This window comes from Protomyctophum parallelum, assembly GCF_964188405.1.
Source record: "Protomyctophum parallelum genome assembly, chromosome: 10".
NCBI classification, from domain to species: Eukaryota; Metazoa; Chordata; class Actinopteri; order Myctophiformes; family Myctophidae; genus Protomyctophum; species Protomyctophum parallelum.
In genome coordinates this window covers 40,885,220-40,905,305 of record NC_139704.1, presented here as the reverse complement: position 1 = coordinate 40,905,305, position 20,086 = coordinate 40,885,220, and the positions used below count along the sequence as shown (strand labels likewise).

Sequence of the window (20,086 nt, the reverse complement as noted above, 5' to 3'; positions counted from 1 at the left end):
GGACTCATTTTAAAAGTGGCCATGCAGCTCTGGAAATCAATGAATTAGAAATATGATTCTAATCGCCCATTGGTGACACGCACAAGGCAAGCTATATATGGCTACCTGCAAGTGTTAATGTTGAATAAGCAAAATCACACGGCTCTGTAGACCAATGTCCAAAATAATGCAGGTAAACTGACTTTTTGTTGTCATCGTTGTTAGATGACAAATGCTACAAATTATTTATCACATTTCTAACTCGCAAACTGATTGGAACATTCAATTTTTGAAATTTAGGCTATAGGCCTATACCGTGGAAATTACACCGTCGTGTGGGAATTTTCCAAATAGCCTATTGCCTGACATGCATCTTGCAGGCCTTTTTAATTTCACATTAATTTCGCAAGAAGTTGCAATATTGAGGGCATTTTATTTATCCAAAAGTTAATCATTTTCACGAGCAGTTTTCAAACACTCTACCAGTATGCAATGGGGCATTTTCACTGTTGTAAAGTTGATGATGGGTTATTTTAGAGGTATCTATATAGTCATCCTATACTGTAATTTATGACCAAACTGCTCCTATATCTTTTATTATAGCTAAAACTAAATTCCAGGTCTAAAATATTGGATACCAATTCACGCATGATGCAATAATAATTATTAATAATAATAATAATAATAACGCATATACACCTTCCTTTTTAGTTCAAACAACCCTGCGTTCATTTGCTACCTAATTGGACTATAAGACCAATAACAGGCGAGCGCTTATACTGCCTACAGCCAAAGCGCAAAGTGAGGAGAGGAGGGTGGACTTCTCTCTCTCTCTCTCACTCTCTCTCTCTCTCCGCCCGTCTCTCTCTCCCTCTCTCTACTTCCTGTCTCTTCCTTAATCCCATTTGCCATTGTACATGCCCAATCGCCTATACTTTCCGCATTTAACTTGGATGACATTTTTATTTCATCATTAGCATCAGACGCCAGACTGACACGGTGCGGACACGCTTGCGTTTTGATCAAGGAACTCTCAAGTCCGGGATGAGAGATTTTTTTTATATATTTCGACTTCGGTGATTTTTTTTTGTTTGGTTCAGAAGTGTGTGTGTGGCGGTGGTGTGTGTGTGTGTGTGTGTGTGTGTGTGTGCGTGTGTGTGCTCTTGATGCTCTGGTCTGAAACGTAGCCCAATCCAGACGCACACTGCCCACTGAAACACAGAAAAGAAGAAAATCGAGTCTCCCAGTGCATCGATCTTTCGTAAGTCAGCGTTGCTGCTACAGACTTTAAAATTCATACTTCTGTGGTCCTTGGCGTCTAGACCACAGCCGTCGCCAGCGCAATGCCCGAGACAACGCAAGAGACGTGCGCACCGGCAAAGGATTCTCCTTTCTTCATTAAGAACTTGCTGAACTGTGATAGCAAACCACCCAAACCGAGACCCATATTTGCTGCGGCAAAGGCGGCTTTGGAGGGGGGCTTTTCTCTCTCCCAAGTCGGGGACTTTAGCTTTCCACGCTTTGACCTGCCCACGCAGAGGTTCGCCCTACCCGCACACTACTTGGAGCGCACCTCGGCATGGTGGTATCCATACACGCTCTCAGCAGCTCATGCTCATCTACACAGAACGGAAGGTAAGATCACGATCATTAATCATTTACTATATATATACATTTACACTGCATTGGCATGGAAATTCCGTTATTGTAGTCTATACATCACGTAATTTGGTTTCTTAAAGCGGATATAGCAAAATTAAATGGATTCCTTGCATCAAAAGTTGGTGATGCGCAGACCAACTTTTTATCTTTGGTCGTAAACATGAGCGTGCGTCATGCCCACACGAGTCGGCCTGGCATGTTATATGTATTCGGTTTAAAGAGCATATACAGTCAACGAAATACAACAGGCTTGCTATAGGCTATTTACCCAACTGTGCTGTTCAGAGTGGTTAACTAACAAGTGCCGTGCAAGAGTATAAGACACACCAATACGATTCCAATTAATGCGGATTTCTTGTCTCCATTGTAGTGTCCGAGAAGGCAGCTGCACGGCGAGACTCATCCCCAACTTCGGGCACGGACAGGGACACTCCCGACCTGGTGCTCAAATCCGACCCCGACGCCAAAGACGACGATGACAACAAAAGCGGCGACGAAATCATCCTGGAGGAGAGCGACTCGGAGGAGACCAACAAGAAAGACGACCACGACAGGTTGGACGAGTGGAAGAAACGGGACGAGGAGGACGGCGGGGACAAGTCGAAGCCGTGTCGGAAAAAGAAGACGCGCACGGTGTTCTCCCGCAGCCAGGTGTTCCAGCTGGAGTCCACGTTCGACATGAAACGCTACCTGAGCAGCTCGGAGCGGGCCGGCCTGGCCGCGTCGCTGCACCTGACGGAGACCCAGGTGAAGATCTGGTTCCAGAACCGGAGGAACAAGTGGAAGCGGCAGCTGGCCGCCGAGCTGGAGGCCGCCAACCTGAGCCACGCGGCCGCGCAGAGGATAGTGCGCGTCCCCATCCTCTACCACGAGAACTCAGCGGTGGAGGGCGGCGTGGTGGGCAACGTGCCCGTCAGCCAGCCGCTGCTCACCTTCCCTCACCCGGTCTACTACTCCCACCCCCTCGTCACGTCGGTGCCGATGCTCAGGCCGGTGTGAGAGACGAAAGAAAAACAAGTGTTTCTCTTGTTGTATATTTCGAAATCAACTCGAAACATTTAAGAAAAAAAAGACTACTTATTTTTGTACAACCAACCAACTGTCTATAGCCTAAGTGAAAAGAGACGGTCTCTTATAGGACTACTTGGAATTATTTTTGGCATACATTGTTGTCGTTTTCCAATAGGGTGCAGTTTACATTTGATCTGACAATTTGCCTTTTTATATTATTATGATATGCTATTACGGTGTTATTATTATTATTATTATTATTATTATGACCAAAAGATAGCTTACACTGCCTGATCAGTGTATTTTTTCCCAATTTGACAATTATTATTATAGGCTATTATTGTTTGTTTTTGTTTTACGCAAAAGACAACCTTTGAACTTGTTTACAAAAAAAAATAGCGGCCCAAGGTGGTGCGTGGCCATGTTTGAAACAATAGTTTAGGCTATTTTATGTTATTTTACATTTCCAAAATTGAGACTATATACGACAATGTGCAATACATGGATACACGGATAGTTGCTGTAAACGAAGAGCTATAAGCTACTGGCTCATCCACTGCATGGTGAAACAATTGTTCTCGTTAATTTTGTTGTTGGAATATCCGTGGGGCTTCGTTGTAACTTTGCCCACGTCATTTGAAAGCGCTTGACAGCGGACAATCAAGTCTATCTTTTTTATGTACAATATTCATTCATGTTATAGTTTAGCGATTCACACTTTCGCTCCCCCGACAATTGGACACGCCCTCAAAGCACAATATGATCTCAAATGTCACTATAGCCTATACTTTGTGTTTTCGAGAAGAAGAAAAAAAAACTACTGATGTATAAATGTAAATGTATATTTAATGAGAAGAGCTATGACCTGCTTCTTCTCCTTTGTACAGTAAAAAGAACGTTTTGATATTGTATTGCTGAATATGTTGTGAAATAAATGGAGACTATTCCAGACACAATGTCATGGCCTTACTATTTAAATATATATATATAATCGGATGATATAGGATGGTAATTTATAGGCTGAATTTGTTAAACTATTACCTTAAATCTAAATTCGCAGTATAATTTATACTGTCAGGAATTCACCATATCCATATGAAATAATGTATATTATTGATGAAACCTTTGATATCAACACAGTTATATAATGTTGTCTGAAAACAGACATCGGACATCTAAACCACCCCCCTCCCCCCAACACACGCACACACACACACACACACACACACACACACACACACACACACACACACACACACACACACACCATGTGAACTTGAGCAGGTGGGCTTCCGTAATCAACCTACTGTTATGCACTTTTGAAAAGCGTTGTTTTACATAAAAAATGGCTCGGTCAATTAGATGCGTAATTGCCACCATCTTGCCAAAATTATGGGTAATGTATTCGGAGGAGGAAATTGCTGTGTGGAGTACGAGCTGTCTTTTAACATTTTTATCCTCCACCCCTTGTGTGCGCGTGTGTCTGTTGCCATCCCGTGCGCGTGCATGTGCACCCGAACTTATGCCTATATATAGCCTATAGTGACATTTACAATATAGCCTAGCAAAGTGTTTTTATATTTAACCACATCTATTGAACCTTCTTTGGATTTAGAGTTATATATACCAGTGTTGCTCATGCTTATATGGAAACATATTTGATATATCAAGTGCTGTTAATTGTGCATGTTCCAAAATATAGCTAGTCCAGGCCTATATATACTCTCAACATTTAAACTTTGTGTGAGCAAATGTTTTACAGGCCTAATTCATTATTATTAATGAATTACAAAGCCATATATTTTATTTTTTGCGGGCTGATGCACTTCGACATCAAACTCCGATTGAGTTGGGTTTGAGTGTATATTACACAAAGGATAATATCGTTGTGTCCTTTCTAAAAACTGTAATATTATTATATTAATAATATTAATTATTATTATTATTATTATTATTCGCTATCTCGTTATTGCACGTTCTGTGTTTCCCAAATCACTTTTTTAGTCAAGGAAGAAATTAACAAACTTTGTTTGTTGGTTTGCTTCAAGCTGTGTCTGACTGATGAATCTTTGGAAATTATTTTAGGACGTTACATGCAGTTGACATCCCAAAATAAAACTGGTCAACTTACATCGACAAAAATAATGGCTACATGGCAGTGCAGTGAGAAAACATGCTTCAAATTCACACATGGTCAAATTATGAAAGGAATTAATAATAGTATATGTAGTTTTACAAGTGGAAGGGAAAGTGTTCTCAACTGGAACAACTTGGCTTAAAAGTAATTTTCTGTTTTTTGTCAGTAATGTAGTTATTGGAAACGAATCAGTTGGCTATGATGACCTCATCACCAGACAAAGGGTGCATTCAGATATCGTCAGATCACCCATTGACGTATACCAACCATGCAAACTCAACACGGACCCATTACAGAAAATTAATAGATTGGTATGGCATTATTCCCCATGGCACATATCGATCCGTAAACGTCTAACATATTGCTTGAAGTAAGGGTATAACGCTCACGGGCCGTTTTGGCTCAGCTTATATGACCTTGATTTGCGCGCATAAATTGAAAAAATTACCACTCAATAATTTCCATTTGTCGACATCTTTATGTAAAAGAGAAGGGGGAGAGGGCAAAAATCAGATAAAGTACATTTGCAGGAGCGGGACAAGCGGACGTGACCGCGGGGCCGTGCTCAGTGTATTACATTAAAATGGAAAGTTGAGTGGCTGATTTTGAGCGCGGGGCCCTAATGCCAGTTTGGAACCACACGCGTATCAAGTGGCGAGACCAGCTTTGCGTAATGTTAGATCCTTCTTTACAGCACTGCACTGGCGTTTGTTGACGTGCGTCATTGACAGGCTATACTTATTGCAGCCTATATATCCAGTTTTTTCCACGCATGATATGGCCAACTGTAGCCGAATATCCTTTAATTAATTTAACTTCGAGAGGGCGCACATGTATAACATTTGCGTAACATTCAGAGTTACGACAGCAAAATGTTCTGAGTTATTTACTGCAACTTTCGAAAAGTGGACCTATAGCCCACATGACATTGTTCAAGATCGGGAGAAACATGGTGTCACTATTTTAAAGAATGACGTGATCGTGATGTGTCCAGTGCTGTCTCATGTGTCACCGGCTGGGTTCCAACACTTGCCGACAACTCTTTCGACACTTCTTGAAAAGCAAAATCTTCTTTATCCCATTTGCTTTCCTGATTGAATGCGAGCATCAGATTTTCATCAAAGTTCTATTAAGTGAAACATAGGTTGCGGGGCACCGTCTGATTGGAACAGTTTAAATTTTAATTGTGTTTTTAATTTGACATATAGTTGCTGTGAAGAATGACACTGAAGCGCCGAGGGGCGGTCGATTTTCTTAATTTCTCCCCGAGGAATTGATGAGTCTATCAGGGCAGTAGATTGGAAAGCCATTAAAACTCAATGGTTAGGTTGTTAATTGGAACTTGATGGATAGGAGCCCTTGGATAGGCTATACTGATCCAATCTTCTTGACTTTCTGTTTTCCAATAAATTACCCAGTTCATTTCCACACTCAGATTACATAAATTGTACACCTCCAGGGCTATAGTGCTCAGTGCTCACTGCAGCTCGCGCTTACAACTCTGCCCCTCTCTCTCGCTCCGTCTCTCTCCCTATACTCTCTCCCTCATACTCTCTCTCTCCCCTCTTTCTCTCTCTCTCTCCCTCGCTCCGTCTCTCTCCCTATATACTCTCTCCCTCATACTCTCTCTCCCCTCTTTCTCTCTCTCTCTCCCTCGCTCCGTCTCTCTCCCTATATACTCTCTCCCTCATACTCTCTCTCTCCCCTCTTTCTCTCTCTCTCTCCCTCGCTCCGTCTCTCTCCCTATACTCTCTCCCTCATACTCTCTCTCTCCCCTCTTTCTCTCTCTCTCTCCCTCGCTCCGTCTCTCTCCCTATATACTCTCTCCCTCATACTCTCTCTCTCCCCTCTTTCTCTCTCTCTCTCCCTCGCTCCGTCTCTCTCCCTATATACTCTCTCCCTCATACTCTCTCTCCCCTCTTTCTCTCTCTCTCTCTCCCTCGCTCCGTCTCTCTCCCTATATACTCTCTCCCTCATACTCTCTCTCTCCCCTCTTTCTCTCTCTCTCTCTCCCTCGCTCCGTCTCTCTCCCTATATACTCTCTCCCTCATACTCTCTCTCTCCCCTCTTTCTCTCTCTCTCTCTCCCTCGCTCCGTCTCTCTCCCTATACTCTCTCCCTCATACTCTCTCTCTCCCCTCTTTCTCTCTCTCTCTCCCTCGCTCCGTCTCTCTCCCTATACTCTCTCCCTCATACTCTCTCTCCCCTCTTTCTCTCTCTCTCTCCCTCGCTCCGTCTCTCTCCCTATATACTCTCTCCCTCATACTCTCTCTCTCCCCTCTTTCTCTCTCTCTCTCTCCCTCGCTCCGTCTCTCTCCCTATATACTCTCTCCCCCTCTCTTTCACTCTCTCTCTCTCTCTCACACACACGCGCGCGCGAGCACGCGCGTGCACATGCACGGAAGCAAGCGCCCTCTGAAAAAAGACCAGGCCCCGCTTCCTTGAATGAAAATCGAAACATAATCAACGTTTATACTTAGAAAATTTATTGATATCATTTTCTCTGGTAATTTCCTTATTCTAGAGTTGGACACGCCATATATCATAATACACACGTGTAAAGGGTCTTTGTTTAATATTTATCGAAGCTTGATTCCTAGATCAAAGCGCCTCATAACTTCATCTGTCTTTCTGGGCCTTTAAAGATCTTGTTCTCTTATTGCGGTAGGGCTGCCACCTATCACCATGATGCAATGGCTGTTTGGCTATATTTTATTTTAATTTTAAAGCCTGTAAAATGTATAGGAACATTGTCAGGGGTCTGCATGGGCGCTTAGCCTATACTACATTGTGGATGAAGTTAAGAAAGCAACATGTGATTAGCCTACACCATATTTATACCACGCAATTCTTCATCAGAATATATAGGCCTGCAAAGTCTGTTACGGATCCGTTTGAATTCATAGGCTATACTGTATGGCTATACTGCGTCGTGCAACGGTGTCTATGCAGCGACGAAAATATCAGCTCCACAAGCCCACAACATGTTGCAATATTATGTGTTGTCGTGAGCTTATGATATAGGCTATTTCTTTGGCACGGACCAGGCTGCACCGTCATTCGACTAATTATAAATCAGGTCATGCTGCAGTGTTTAATCCAATATAGTCAGGCCTGTATGTCAATAAGTTTCCAGCATCATTCCAGCAGTATGTGTTATTAGCCTAATATTGAACTGGGCCCTAGTAATGTCACTTTGGAAAAGTTGCCTAAACGGTGGAAGCTATATAGCTATATTGACAAAGATCTTTGTTTGAAAGGAGCGGCATAAAATGAGCCCATTTAACTGTCGCTGCAGATTTCACGCCTTATGTATAGGCTCCGTAAATCCCGCACCGCGCACACTGACTGCCCCTCATATATTTCCCCACTTTAGTCAAGGCTCGTCTCACAGTGTGGGCATATGCGTTTTGTAGAGATCGTTTAACAGATGCTCGCCCCCCAATTCGACGATATTTACACGTGCAGATGCTCCTATTTGGCTGCTGTTATACTATTGGTCTTATAGGTTATAGCCTGCAGACCAATAACATCACCAAGTCCACAACATGATAACCACGACCAGTGTCGACCACCATCATAAATAATCATTATCATCATCATCGTTATAGTCGTCGTCATCATCATCATCATCATCATCATCATCATCATCATCATATATATTATTATTATTATTATTATTATTATTATTATATTTATTATTATTATTACCTATAGTATTATTAAGTAAACTGAGTCCACCTGTAAATAGAAAGCAACATCACGGTGTTGTCCGCACAGCCACAGACAGACTGCTATAATAATAACTAGAGGTAGCCTATAGCTACCGACCAGGACGCTGACATGATGATTAAAGCTGACCATTTGTAATGTGTCTGGGGGTCCCTCGGAAAGCAGTAAAGAGGGATAATGTGCCCGAACCGCCAACTTGAGCCCCGCAGCTGTCCCGCCAGACATGCAGAGAAAAAAAGAGGGGAGCGGGCGGGGATGGGGGGGGGGGGGGTGGGACGCCCCACCCTCCAATCAATTAGTCAATCAATTAGCATGCCCCTCCACTCCATGGGCAGCACGGAGCAGATTAGTTCAGTAATGATCAAATTAATTCTTAATCGCAGATAATGGACGCGGAATGAGTTTATTATTTCCAGGAAAAATGAGTTGGGCCCCCTATATTAGTTCCACGACTGTATGCTGGATCATCCCGGCCAATTTACCATGTAAAGGGGTAATAGAATAAGCCGACATGACAGTTCTAGCATGAGGTCATTCTCCATGTTGTCTATAAGCAGGTCAACATGTTGCCTATATGGATGTTGATGTTGACGCATATAGTCATATTATATTCCATATCATGAGAGGTTTTATTTTAAAATGTGTTATAATGAATCTTCTTTGGACAAATAAATAAATGTAATCTCTTTAAAAGTATAGTTAATACAGTATAATAATTAAATTATGTTCAAAATACATTATTAGGGGTACCCTACAATACTGCGCACACACACACACACACACACACACACACACACACAGAGCCGAAGAGTTTGATCAATCCTCAAGGGGGCCCGTCCCCCCCCCACCCCGCAGCCCCGCCTCCCCGCCCCCCCCCCCCACCCCCCCGCCGCAGCGCGGAAAAAAATAAGTTGTTTTCGCTGGTACTTTTAAAGCAGCTAGGCCAATGTCCAAGCCAAGGTGAGGACTTTCAGGACTATATTATTATTATTATGAGAGAGAGAGATAGAGAGAGAGGGAGAGAGAGAGAGGGAGATATAGAGAGATACGGAGGGAGAGAGAGAGAGATCATAGGCGGTGGGTGCGTTATACCTTTGGGTAGGCTACAGAATTGCGTTGGGGGGACTGTTGCGGCCGAGCGAAGCGAGGCCGCCGCCGCGGATTTATTTATTTCCCAAATGGTCTAAAAATGAGTTCTTTAGCATACTTTTACCAATGAATTAGCCTATACACAGACAGCGACTGATCAGCCTATTTTGGACGATATGGGTCTTTTCTCGAGTCAGTGTGTAGTCTCACTAGTCTGTGGTTAGGTCTCTTTGGTGAATTCTTGATCAGTGTTATTATGTCACGCCTCAAGATCAACTACAAAAGAAACCCGATTAGCACTTTTTAACACCTCTTGGACGGCCGGTGTCTCTCAAGACAGACTGTTGCCTGAGGAACAACAGGGGAGGCGCTGTTTTCCCGAATATTTGACGATGGGATTCTCAGATTGCCGGCGGAGAGGTCCAAAATGTTCGGAATTCCCAGAAAATATGTAATGTAAATGTAAAATGTCCACGAAAATCTTCATGGGGGCCGAAAGGGGCCCTAGGATTCTTCATGGGGGCCATGGCCCCGTGGCCCCCACAGACTCTACGTCGCTGCACACACACACACACACACACACACACACACACACACACACACACACACACACACACACACACACACACACACACACACACACACACACACACACACACACGTCACACACACCACATTATATAGATCAGCTTATTTTTTTTCGTCTATTTGTTCGAAACACTGACTGTCCAATGTCCAATCATTTTTAAAGCATATAGTCTCGAAGTCAGAGGACATGCCTGCAATTATTAAGTGTGGCAACTTCAAGTAAATGGCATAATGCACATTAGCCTACACTGTTCTTAGTGGCTCTCTCGCTCTCCTCGTCTCATCTCAAGACATTGACAGGAGTTTGAAATTTCCGGGCTCAGTTTGAGCGTGTGATTGGCTCACGGCGGAGCTTACCTACATGCAAATGAAGCAACGCCACAACACACTGCCTATGATCCAGAGAGCGTGGAGGTAGACCTGGAATACACTCATGTTTCCAGAGCCGCTAGAAAAACAACTCCTACCCCTTCACCATAAAATACGCGTTTAAAAAACAACAACAGAAGAAGCTTTTCTGAACAGTTTACACGCCAGGTGCGTAACAGTGTAGGAATCGATAACAACGGAATACAAGGAGAAGAAGGGACATCTTTAGTCGATAAGCCTATTGTTATGAAGCGAGAATGAGCAGCAAAGAAGACAGCGGAAGCAAGTGCTCGGCGCCCCCGATTTCCAGCTTTACTATCCAGTCGATTTTGGGCACCGCGCCGTCCGTGTCGCCGCGCTCCGGGGCGAAGGACCTCTCCAAGGCGCTGCAGCCGCCGCGGAGGCGCTCTCTGTCCGTGTCTTCGGAGGACGAGTGCAGCGGCGGGGAGGACTCGGCAGACTGCTTCTGCTCGGACACCGGCCACAGCGAACCATGCACACAGCACCGCCGCCCGCCACATCCTTTCTCATGTTTAGGTAAGAATTTCTCATTTTTTACGAGCTATATACTCGGAATATTTTATCGTTGCGAGATAAATATAAGCGAATTGTGCATGGAATTCACGTTGCCATGACATGTCAGATTGATTTTGTTATTGTTGAACTGAAAACAATATGGGCCAATTAATACGTTATTAATGCTTTACAATTATTTAGCAGAACATTATTATCATAAAGGTAGGTCTAAATAAATAGCACAAACTAAGTTTCTTCATAGAACCCTATACACCAAAGTATTAAAGTTTGGCACAGTATAGGCCTATATATGCACCAAATCAATACTTATACCAATACTGATTCGTCTGTTTGCGACGGCAAATAAATTGTTTTGGTTTTGTTTTGTTTTTCCTGTATCGTTGCTGCTGCAGTGAAGAGTGGGAAGGGAGGTCAAATAATTAGCCCTCTGTGTTTCCACTCATTTCAAATTTAATCGAGTCTGCTAATTGGTTAAACATGTTTTCACAATGACTGCACTACATATCGTCAATTGAGCGTTAAATATAGTCTGAATTAATTAATAGCCTGCTGTAGACCAAGCATACTCATTGAATTGTTTATTCAAAAAGTCAAAGGCTTTCAGCAGTCGATTTAGCAAGTCAAAGTTCACACTTGATGAACTCTCATGCAGAGTGAGTGAACAATTCCGTAATTGGATTTGTGTGTGTGCACGTGCTGTGTTGTATAGCCTAGTTATTATGCAAATGTTTAAATATACGCAAACACAAAAGATATAGACTGCAAGTAGCCTATTTTATATAGCCTCCTACTGAAAATGTAAATGTATTTATTCAGCTGAATGATCTTATTGTACCCTAATTGATCTTATTTTCCTCCGTACCCCCTCAAAATCACCCACATAGGCACATCAAAAGGACTTCTGTCTAGAAATGACGCGCTTGCACGGCGACCGCACCTGCCACATCAGCCCCTGCTGCAGGATTACAAAGAGGAACAGGAGAGACAAATGTCCCCGTTATCGGAGCAGGAGAGACAGACAGACGCTGCGGACAAGCAGGGCAGCAACTCGGCCAACAACAACAAGAAGAAGACCCGCACCGTTTTCTCCCGCAGCCAGGTCTACCAGCTGGAGTCCACGTTCGACATGAAACGGTACCTGAGCAGCTCGGAGCGCGCGTGCCTGGCCTCCAGCCTGCAGCTGACGGAGACGCAGGTCAAGACGTGGTTCCAGAACAGGCGGAACAAGTGGAAGCGGCAGCTCTCGGCCGAGCTGGAGGCGGCCAACATGGCCCACGCTTCGGCGCAGACACTAGTGGGCATGCCGCTCGTTTTCCGAGATAACTCCTTGCTGCGCGTTCCAGTTCCCAGGTCTATCGCCTTTCCGACGCCCCTGTACTACCCAGGGAGCAACCTGTCAGCTTTACCGTTATACAACCTGTATAACAAGATTGAATATTGACTCTATACGCTACGTGCGCAGTAATAGTCCACCAAAAAAATATAAATAACACATTACAAAACAATACAACATTCTTATATGTCTCTTGGCATAATCCACGTATATTCACTTTATTTGTTGAGGGTAGGCTATTCTTATTATGCAGCCATGTCTCACACGAAAGCAATCAAGCTTCCTTTAAAATACACAATGTGTATAATGGTATTAATTTTTGACTTATTCTTTTTAATTATTTTCCCCTTTAACAAAGGGTGTTTTTGTGAAAATTTACCCTTCATATCATCAGTCAAAAAATGTATACATGGTTGAGAGTGTCTTAAAAACCAACACTTGATGCATTTAATCTGTTTTATTATTATGATGATTGGTTATCAGATGAGGACACATGCCAGTCATATTATTTTAATGAGCTGAGCCCACCATGTTATACTGACATTAAAGAACGCAATTCTTCCATTTGAGAGGGGAAAAAAACATTGTTTCTATTGTAATTTAGACATTAAAAATATTCTACTCATTCAATAAATTTTCTATATCAGTCAAAATGTGCTTTTGCTTGGTTTTGTTGCACATGTTTCAGGTTGCTTCAAAGAAAGTCCCTTGTCAACCTGTGTGTCAACTGTTACACATTTGGCAATTGCAGCATGTCCTTTGCTCAACTGCAAGTTAATACTTGGTTTTCTTGGCATTTTGTGAAATCATGCAGTCGAATACACTTAGAACCAGAGCATATTAAACACATTTTAAACATTTGTAATAGTATGTAAATAGTACGTTTTTGTTTTTATATAAATTGGCTGTAGTTATGCATAACTGTTATGTAGATATAACTGATAACTTAACCTTACAGTATGGTTCGGAACAGAAGTAAATAAACAGTGTGAGTAAGCATTTAGATATAGCATTTTCTTTATAAATATAGGCATTATGATATATCATATATACCATGATAAAATAATACATTTACACATCATCCGTATTATACATATTTGACACGTGTGTGTGTGTGTGTGTGTGTGTGTGTGTGTAATGTACAAATGATTAGTGTTAAATATGTAGCCTAATATTATATATATAGCCTATACAGATGATGTGTAAAATCATAATTGTTTTGCATGGTCCAATACTGTAGTTTTTTCATTGTTAAATATATAGCCTACACTACAAGCACCTGCATGCATGGCATGTCAGTCAACTTGTGTAAAAATATGCAGTTTTATATTCACTCAACATGTATTTATTTTATCCTTCCAATCTGCACTGGTCTATATCAATAATAAACATGGCTCAGTTTTCCAATCAAACATTGGTGTACCAGTACCTCAGTTAGCAGCACCTTGTAATAGCACAGGCAGCTAAAAGACAGACGCAACCCTCTGTGTGTGTGTGTGTGTGTGTGTGTGTGTGTGTGTGTGTGTGTGTGTGTGTGGAGGGGACCATGAGGGGTGGGGGTGCAAAGAGATGCACACCATCGCTGGCCAATCATGCCTCTGGGCGGGATCTTCTGTCATTTGAAGTCTGCATTATAGGGTTCTCAAGCATCAGGCCTTGTAAGAGGAAACCTAATAATGGGGTGTATTGTCAAAGTTCAAGACTCTCGTCGTCACTCAGTGACGCCATGCATTTCACCTGTCTAAGTAATAAACTGCAGTATATCATTTACGCTTAACATTCTGGGTATAACGGATATGGTTTTATTTATTCGTTTTTAGAAATGGGTTTGAGCTCAAGCAGCTCTTGCATTGTCAAATTAAGATTTGCTCTTTCACAAGGCAATTTGGCGCACACGAGCACCCACACTATACACACAATACAAATAGGATACACTATAGGACCTCAAAGGCAATAAGTCGCCAGGACTTTTTTGTGTTATCCTTTTAGCTTTAATCTCTTTACTGTACCTCGTGCTGTACATTTGTGACTAAAGTTTTCAATCAATCTCTAAAGACACAAATCCACATGCACTCATGCACAAACGTGTGTGTACACACACACACACACACACGCACACACGTCACACACAGAATTATGTCCCATGGGTGATGTGGAACGATAAACCTGTGTCATTCAGCCGCTTTTCTTGGGTGTCACATAATGTACAAGGAATCCCAACCCACCCCTAATCTCTCGCCCCTCTGTGTGTCTCCCTGTCTCTCTCTCTCTCTCTCTCTCTCTCTCACTCTCTCTCTCTCTCTGTGCTAATGGCTACATTACCTAGCAGAACCATGACTGGTGAGGCTCTGTTGCCCTGCAGATTATGCCTGACCCAATTTCTGCAACAGCCGCGCCGTGTTTCTGGGAAAATGGATGGCGTTGGACAACAGCCGAGATTTATGGGTAACTCCAGCGCCAGCGGAGAGGTGAGGCGCAGGAGGATGAATTTGTGACAGATAGGTGTAGAGGGAGGGGAGAAATAGAGAGAGCGGGAGACCGACAGTGGGGGGGGGGTGTTGGGAGGGGGGGGGGGGGGGGGTGCTCATGGAAAGGGGCAACAGCTTTGGGTGAATGAAGCTGTTTATTAGTTTCTCAGTGGTCATTATGTCATCAGGTTTGACGGCAATACGCCACTCTGTGAGGATGGATGGACGGACGCGTGAGCCCTCACTGTCTTATGGGAAATCTGCATCACACCTGTCACCTGGGGTTTTTTGATTTACATATGAGAGAGAGAGAGAGAGAGAGAGGAAGGAATGGGAGGTATATAGAGGTGGGGAGATGAACAGTTAAAAGAGTGTCAGAGTGAGGGAGAGACAGAGGATTAGAGAGCCGTGGCGGGGGCGTTGCTATGTAACTATGTATCGCCCCAATGGCAGGTGTGAATTACAAATTTTAATAGCGGGGCAATGAAAATGATTTGAAGTGGTTTAAACGGCACAGGGGCGGCGACTGGCACGGTGATGAAGATTTGTTGAGATGATGTGTTGTGCCTTAGGATTCATCAGACCTGCCTGGTAAGGTGAAAAGCAAGCATAATTTACGATGGCAGTAATGGAAATTGTGGCTTGTACAGGAGAGAGAGAGAGAGAGAGAGAGAGAGAGAGACAGAGTACAAGGGAACAGAAGGATTTTCATGGATGTATTTTCAAAGAACATTTGAAGGATCTTTATATGGGTATCACTTTCTGTACTTACTGAAATAATAAATGCACACACAACACACCAGGTTGCCGACCACAACCGCCCCAGTGGTGAATATATTACAATGGGTCGCACTGCACTGGTCGACCGTCACTTTATTTACGACCCGTTCATAATGTGGATTAGGTGGATTTGTACACACCCTGAATTACAAATGTACAAATGAACACCAGGGATGTTACAGCATGTCATTTATTTTGAGGAGGGGGGGATGTATTTCCTCAACTATTTGCTAACATGTTTACTGGCACTTGAATTCAAGAGGGCCCAACGCGTGTGGCTTCACATTAGAGCGGAAAGGTTATGGAATATGGCCACTGTGAGCAGATGCAGATGCTCCAGTCCGCCTCAAGACAAGAGTTTTATAAAAGCGATCGCCATGCATTAAGCCAGACAACTCTCAAGACCTGTTTTGCTCCCCTAAATGAATTTGAAGGGAAGCATAACAAGGTTTCCGAGGCAAGCCCTGTCATCCGACGGGCCTTTAACTGACTCTCCTATTCATGGGGCTAATGGTGAAAAAGGAGAGCTCGGACCAGAAGTGGGTTTTTTTCCCCCTCCTCTCTGCGATTCTGTTTTATATCAACTGGAAATGAAGGAGCTGAAGGGAAATTGTATTTACCCCCACCCTACCTTCTTTCTGTGGACAGGAATACATTTCTGTGCCTAAGGAGACAGCAGTGGACAGCTCAAATGAGTAAAAAACATTGTACGTTTGTTGTTTGTGATAAGTTGTGGCTATATCATCTCTATAATCCTTTCCGAAGACTCTTTCTAAGACAAGTCAGGCCAATTATTTGAAGCAAGATATAATTAGGAATGGCCCTTCTATGTACTATATTGGTTACATAGAAATCCTGAATTGACTGAATTGGAAGTGAAGTGAATCTACCTCTGAGCATAAAAAGGAGATAGATTTGTATTAATCTTAAACCAATTGTTTACATTGCTATCCCCTGCAAAATCTGGCATTCAGAAATGACGTCATGTGGCAACCAAGTCTATGGACTTCTAATGTTTTCTTTAAGCAGTGACGTCATGTGGCAGCCACAGTGGGCACCTCTCACTTCACACAAGTGTAATTGTTGAGGGGCGCTAGCCCCTCCTATGCACAGCTTTGATTGTTTTGCTACCGTTTTGAGGGTTTGTGCAACATAACATTGTGTAAACGCAAACATTGACAAAATTGAGGACGCAAATTGTGATTGGCCAGAATGAGATGATGTATGATGATAAGAGTGCCCCTCACTTCACACGGGTGTGATTTCTTTATATAATTATAATATTGAAACAATTGAATATTTGTAAGCATTGAAGAAAAACATCTATATTTTGAGTCACAGTGAGTTTGTAAAGTTCAACAATGTATTTACATCAGAAGTCAAAGTCCTCAAGAACACACGGATATACTCGGCCAACAAAAATGATGGCTTTAATGGAAATCGGCATAATGCTCCATTGGTAAATTACCAACCATTTCTTTAGTTGCGTGTGGTGAAGTGCCATTCTCTGGCCAAAATGTGTTAGACTATAGGCTAGAGTGTTTGCAGGAAAGTCAGCGTTCTCTCTCTAGAGATAAGGCCATTAGCATTACCTTTAACACTATAATGGATTTGAGGTACAATTTTCTGCTCTCCATTTTGTATTTGTAAGGATAATAGGGGGATTATCTTGGAGGCCTTTCTCTACACACTCAAGAGTGAGGCCACACCACAGGCACACAGCTCTGCAACAGTTGTTTTCAAACCACCCCTTCCCCTCCTCCAAGACCCTCTCAGAGAGAGGATAGGGAAGATAAAGCATGTCATTATTCTATTAAAGACCCACAATTTTTGTAATGGGACTTGCAGCGGTCGGCAGAAGTGCAGGCAGCTTCTTCAATATCCTGGACATTATTTGCTCGTTTAGTTAAATGATGTTTCTAATTCCCTCATAATTACTTGTAATGAGGCCGTCTCCCTCGTTTTGATGCGGCTTCATCTTAATACAGCATGGCATCCCTTTTTAGGGATAATTACTTCTCATAAGGCCGGGGAGTGAGGCTGGGGTTTGTTGTGCACTGCACATGAGGCAAATTGGCTTGTTTCCTGCCATCTTGTCTTCCCGCAAATTGGTAAATTAAGTTTCTCGGCTGGGGCATTAGAACTGTTTGCTTTCCCGGCTCCCTCAAATGATTGGCCTCACAGACGGAGATATCGGCTCTGTTTGTTTATTTATTTATTTCGTCTCATTACCATTGGAGAGGGTATTTACAGTGGCAAGCTCTGTATAGTAAATCTTAGCGAATGATTGAATGCTGAAACATGACAGGAGAAAGTGATCGTGGATTTCCAGTTAAAAATAATTTACATACATACATACATACATACATACATACATACATATACATTCTCTTTTGCAAACAAAAGCTCATATCAACAAGATTATTTCCACAAATCAACAATCTTTTTGTAACCACACAAGGTATTAATACATTGTCTTCAAAATTCACGGATGAGATATTAAGAAGTATGAGTTGTCACAGAACATGAAAACATGAAAGTCTCTTAGGTTCATGTTAATCACGGACCTTTCTGCATCAATTGCAAACCCATATGGTCAATTAGAAATATGTCGACCCATTGTTAAATCACTTCTGGGTTATTAAAACTTCAAAGTGTAGCACTCTAGTTGGGAATCAGAGAAGGAAAAAAAAATATATATATATATATTTTACAATAAATTCATCAGCATTGTCAGTGTGCTTTTTGTCCTCTCATCCTCTTATAGTGCAGCTGCTCCAGTGTCTTGATGACATCATCAAGTCTTGCATCTGGCTGTCTTGCATCTAACCTTGGGGGGAGACTTATTCACGCTCAAAACCAAACATCCCAAGTCATAAAAATAACACGTGTGAATTGTGTTTAAAGGTGGATTCTTCCTTTTCCCCATCCAGTTCCCTCTTCATCCTACTGTGCTTGTCCCCTGTATGGCCTGGCTGCCTTACTCGCAACCGCAGCTCTTGCAGGGTTGGCTGAGGGTTTTTTATTTCTAAGTGCTGATGTGTCGCAGACAGTTTGGCTCTACAAGGGCTTGTTACACACCGATTAAAGAGGGGGAAAGAGTGCTCCCGCAGGGCGGCCATGTACATTTACGCCGACCACAAAAGGGTCTAACGTTTACGCCCCGGTGCAGATATGACCTTCAAGAGAGGTCCCTCTGCTGCCTGGATGGATACTGGAACTGTCTGGAGGAGAACCTGTGCATGAAAAAATAAAAACCATCAGACAGACAGGAAGAAATCATATCTTTTGTGTCGGGAATGACCTGTCTGCCATGTCCTGTTAGGTCAGTAGATATGGCTTTGACTGGGAAACGCAGAAAAGGATATTTCTATCACACATGTGGATTTTCTACAGCATTTTTCTACTGTTTCTTGTCAGACCCATTTGAATGTTGGTGCAACATGATATGAAATGTGTCCTTTCTCCTTTAAAATCATCTACATGGAACAAACTGCCAACAACAAAAGACCCGCTAAATTATTCACATCCAAATCCAGCGAGTCATTTGTCCGCACAAGAGGAGAAAGATTATCACCAGCTATTGTTTTTGTTTGCGAGAGCAGGGACGGATCGTCAAGTGGGGCCTCTTGTTTTAGCCGTGGCTGCAATCTGTTTGTTATGAGATTTGATAGTGGCTTCTTTTTGATACTGAGAGTCAGGCTCTCTTTGTCGGGACCAAGTGGTGTCTTTCAGCTGCAGGGAGGCTGGTGTATAGAGAGATGATCTGTCACTTCAGCCTGTGACTGACTGCTGACCACATAGCCCGAAGCACAGCAATAGGGGAGCTCAATGGGTGCAGCACGCTATCACCTGACAGCTAATTAGGAATCACGCCCCTGGAAGGGAATACATTGTCTTTGAGGAGGGTGAGAGAAAAGAAAGCAAGGGGTCACTCAAATCCGTGTGAAGTGTCAGTCAAAGCCACAAGACACCTGCGATTTCTATGCCCCATGCCCTCGCCCCGGTGAAAAAGCGAAATGCGCTAATTTGATCTCGCCTCTGTGTTGCGTCTGTGCAAAGAATTCAATTGTAGCGCGCTGGTGTGGTTGGCTGTTTTGCTGATGAATTGTCTAACTAACACGCCATCATTTTCATGATGAAAAGTTGATGACCAGACATCTGACAGTTCAATATAAACTGTCTCTGTTCTTTTCCTGTCTTGTCTGTCCCACAGGAACATGAACTAAATCTCAAATCTCAACATTTATACAGGTCTTTGATAGCCTCTCAAGTCAGCAACACCAATCATACCCAGTTCTCTCTCTCTCTCTCTGTGTGTGTGTGTGTGTGTGTGTGTGTGTGTGTGTGTGTGGGTGTGTGTGTGTGTGGGTGTGTGTGCACACGCGTGGATATACTCGTG

General features: G+C 42.9%; 2 protein-coding genes across 2 annotated transcripts; both read left to right on the top strand.

Moving 5' to 3' along the window:
* Positions 1 to 1,322: 1,322 nt before the first annotated feature.
* Positions 1,323 to 2,640, top strand: hmx3a (H6 family homeobox 3a; the record flags this gene model as incomplete). The annotated part of the gene is made up of 2 exons (XM_083774705.1): positions 1,323 to 1,614; positions 2,012 to 2,640. 2 exons carry the CDS (start codon positions 1,323 to 1,325, stop codon positions 2,638 to 2,640), a joined length of 921 nt encoding a protein of 306 aa, XP_083630831.1.
* Positions 2,641 to 10,727: 8,087 nt separating this feature from the next.
* hmx2 (H6 family homeobox 2) lies at positions 10,728 to 12,559 on the top strand. The gene is made up of 2 exons (XM_083774547.1): positions 10,728 to 11,103; positions 11,988 to 12,559. The coding sequence occupies exons 1-2, from the start codon at positions 10,824 to 10,826 to the stop codon at positions 12,542 to 12,544; spliced, it is 837 nt and encodes a 278-aa protein (XP_083630673.1). The 5' UTR covers positions 10,728 to 10,823; the 3' UTR covers positions 12,545 to 12,559.
* The last annotated feature ends 7,527 nt before the right edge of the window (positions 12,560 to 20,086 follow it).

Excerpts from the sequence above, each read along its gene's own strand:
- hmx2 (XM_083774547.1), top strand. The coding sequence starts at position 10,824 with ATGAGCAGCAAAGAAGACAGCGGAAGCAAGTGCTCGGCGCCCCCGATT. Across the intron at positions 11,104-11,987 it reads ACATCCTTTCTCATGTTTAG|GCACATCAAAAGGACTTCTG; the intron begins GTAAGAATTTCT and ends TCACCCACATAG.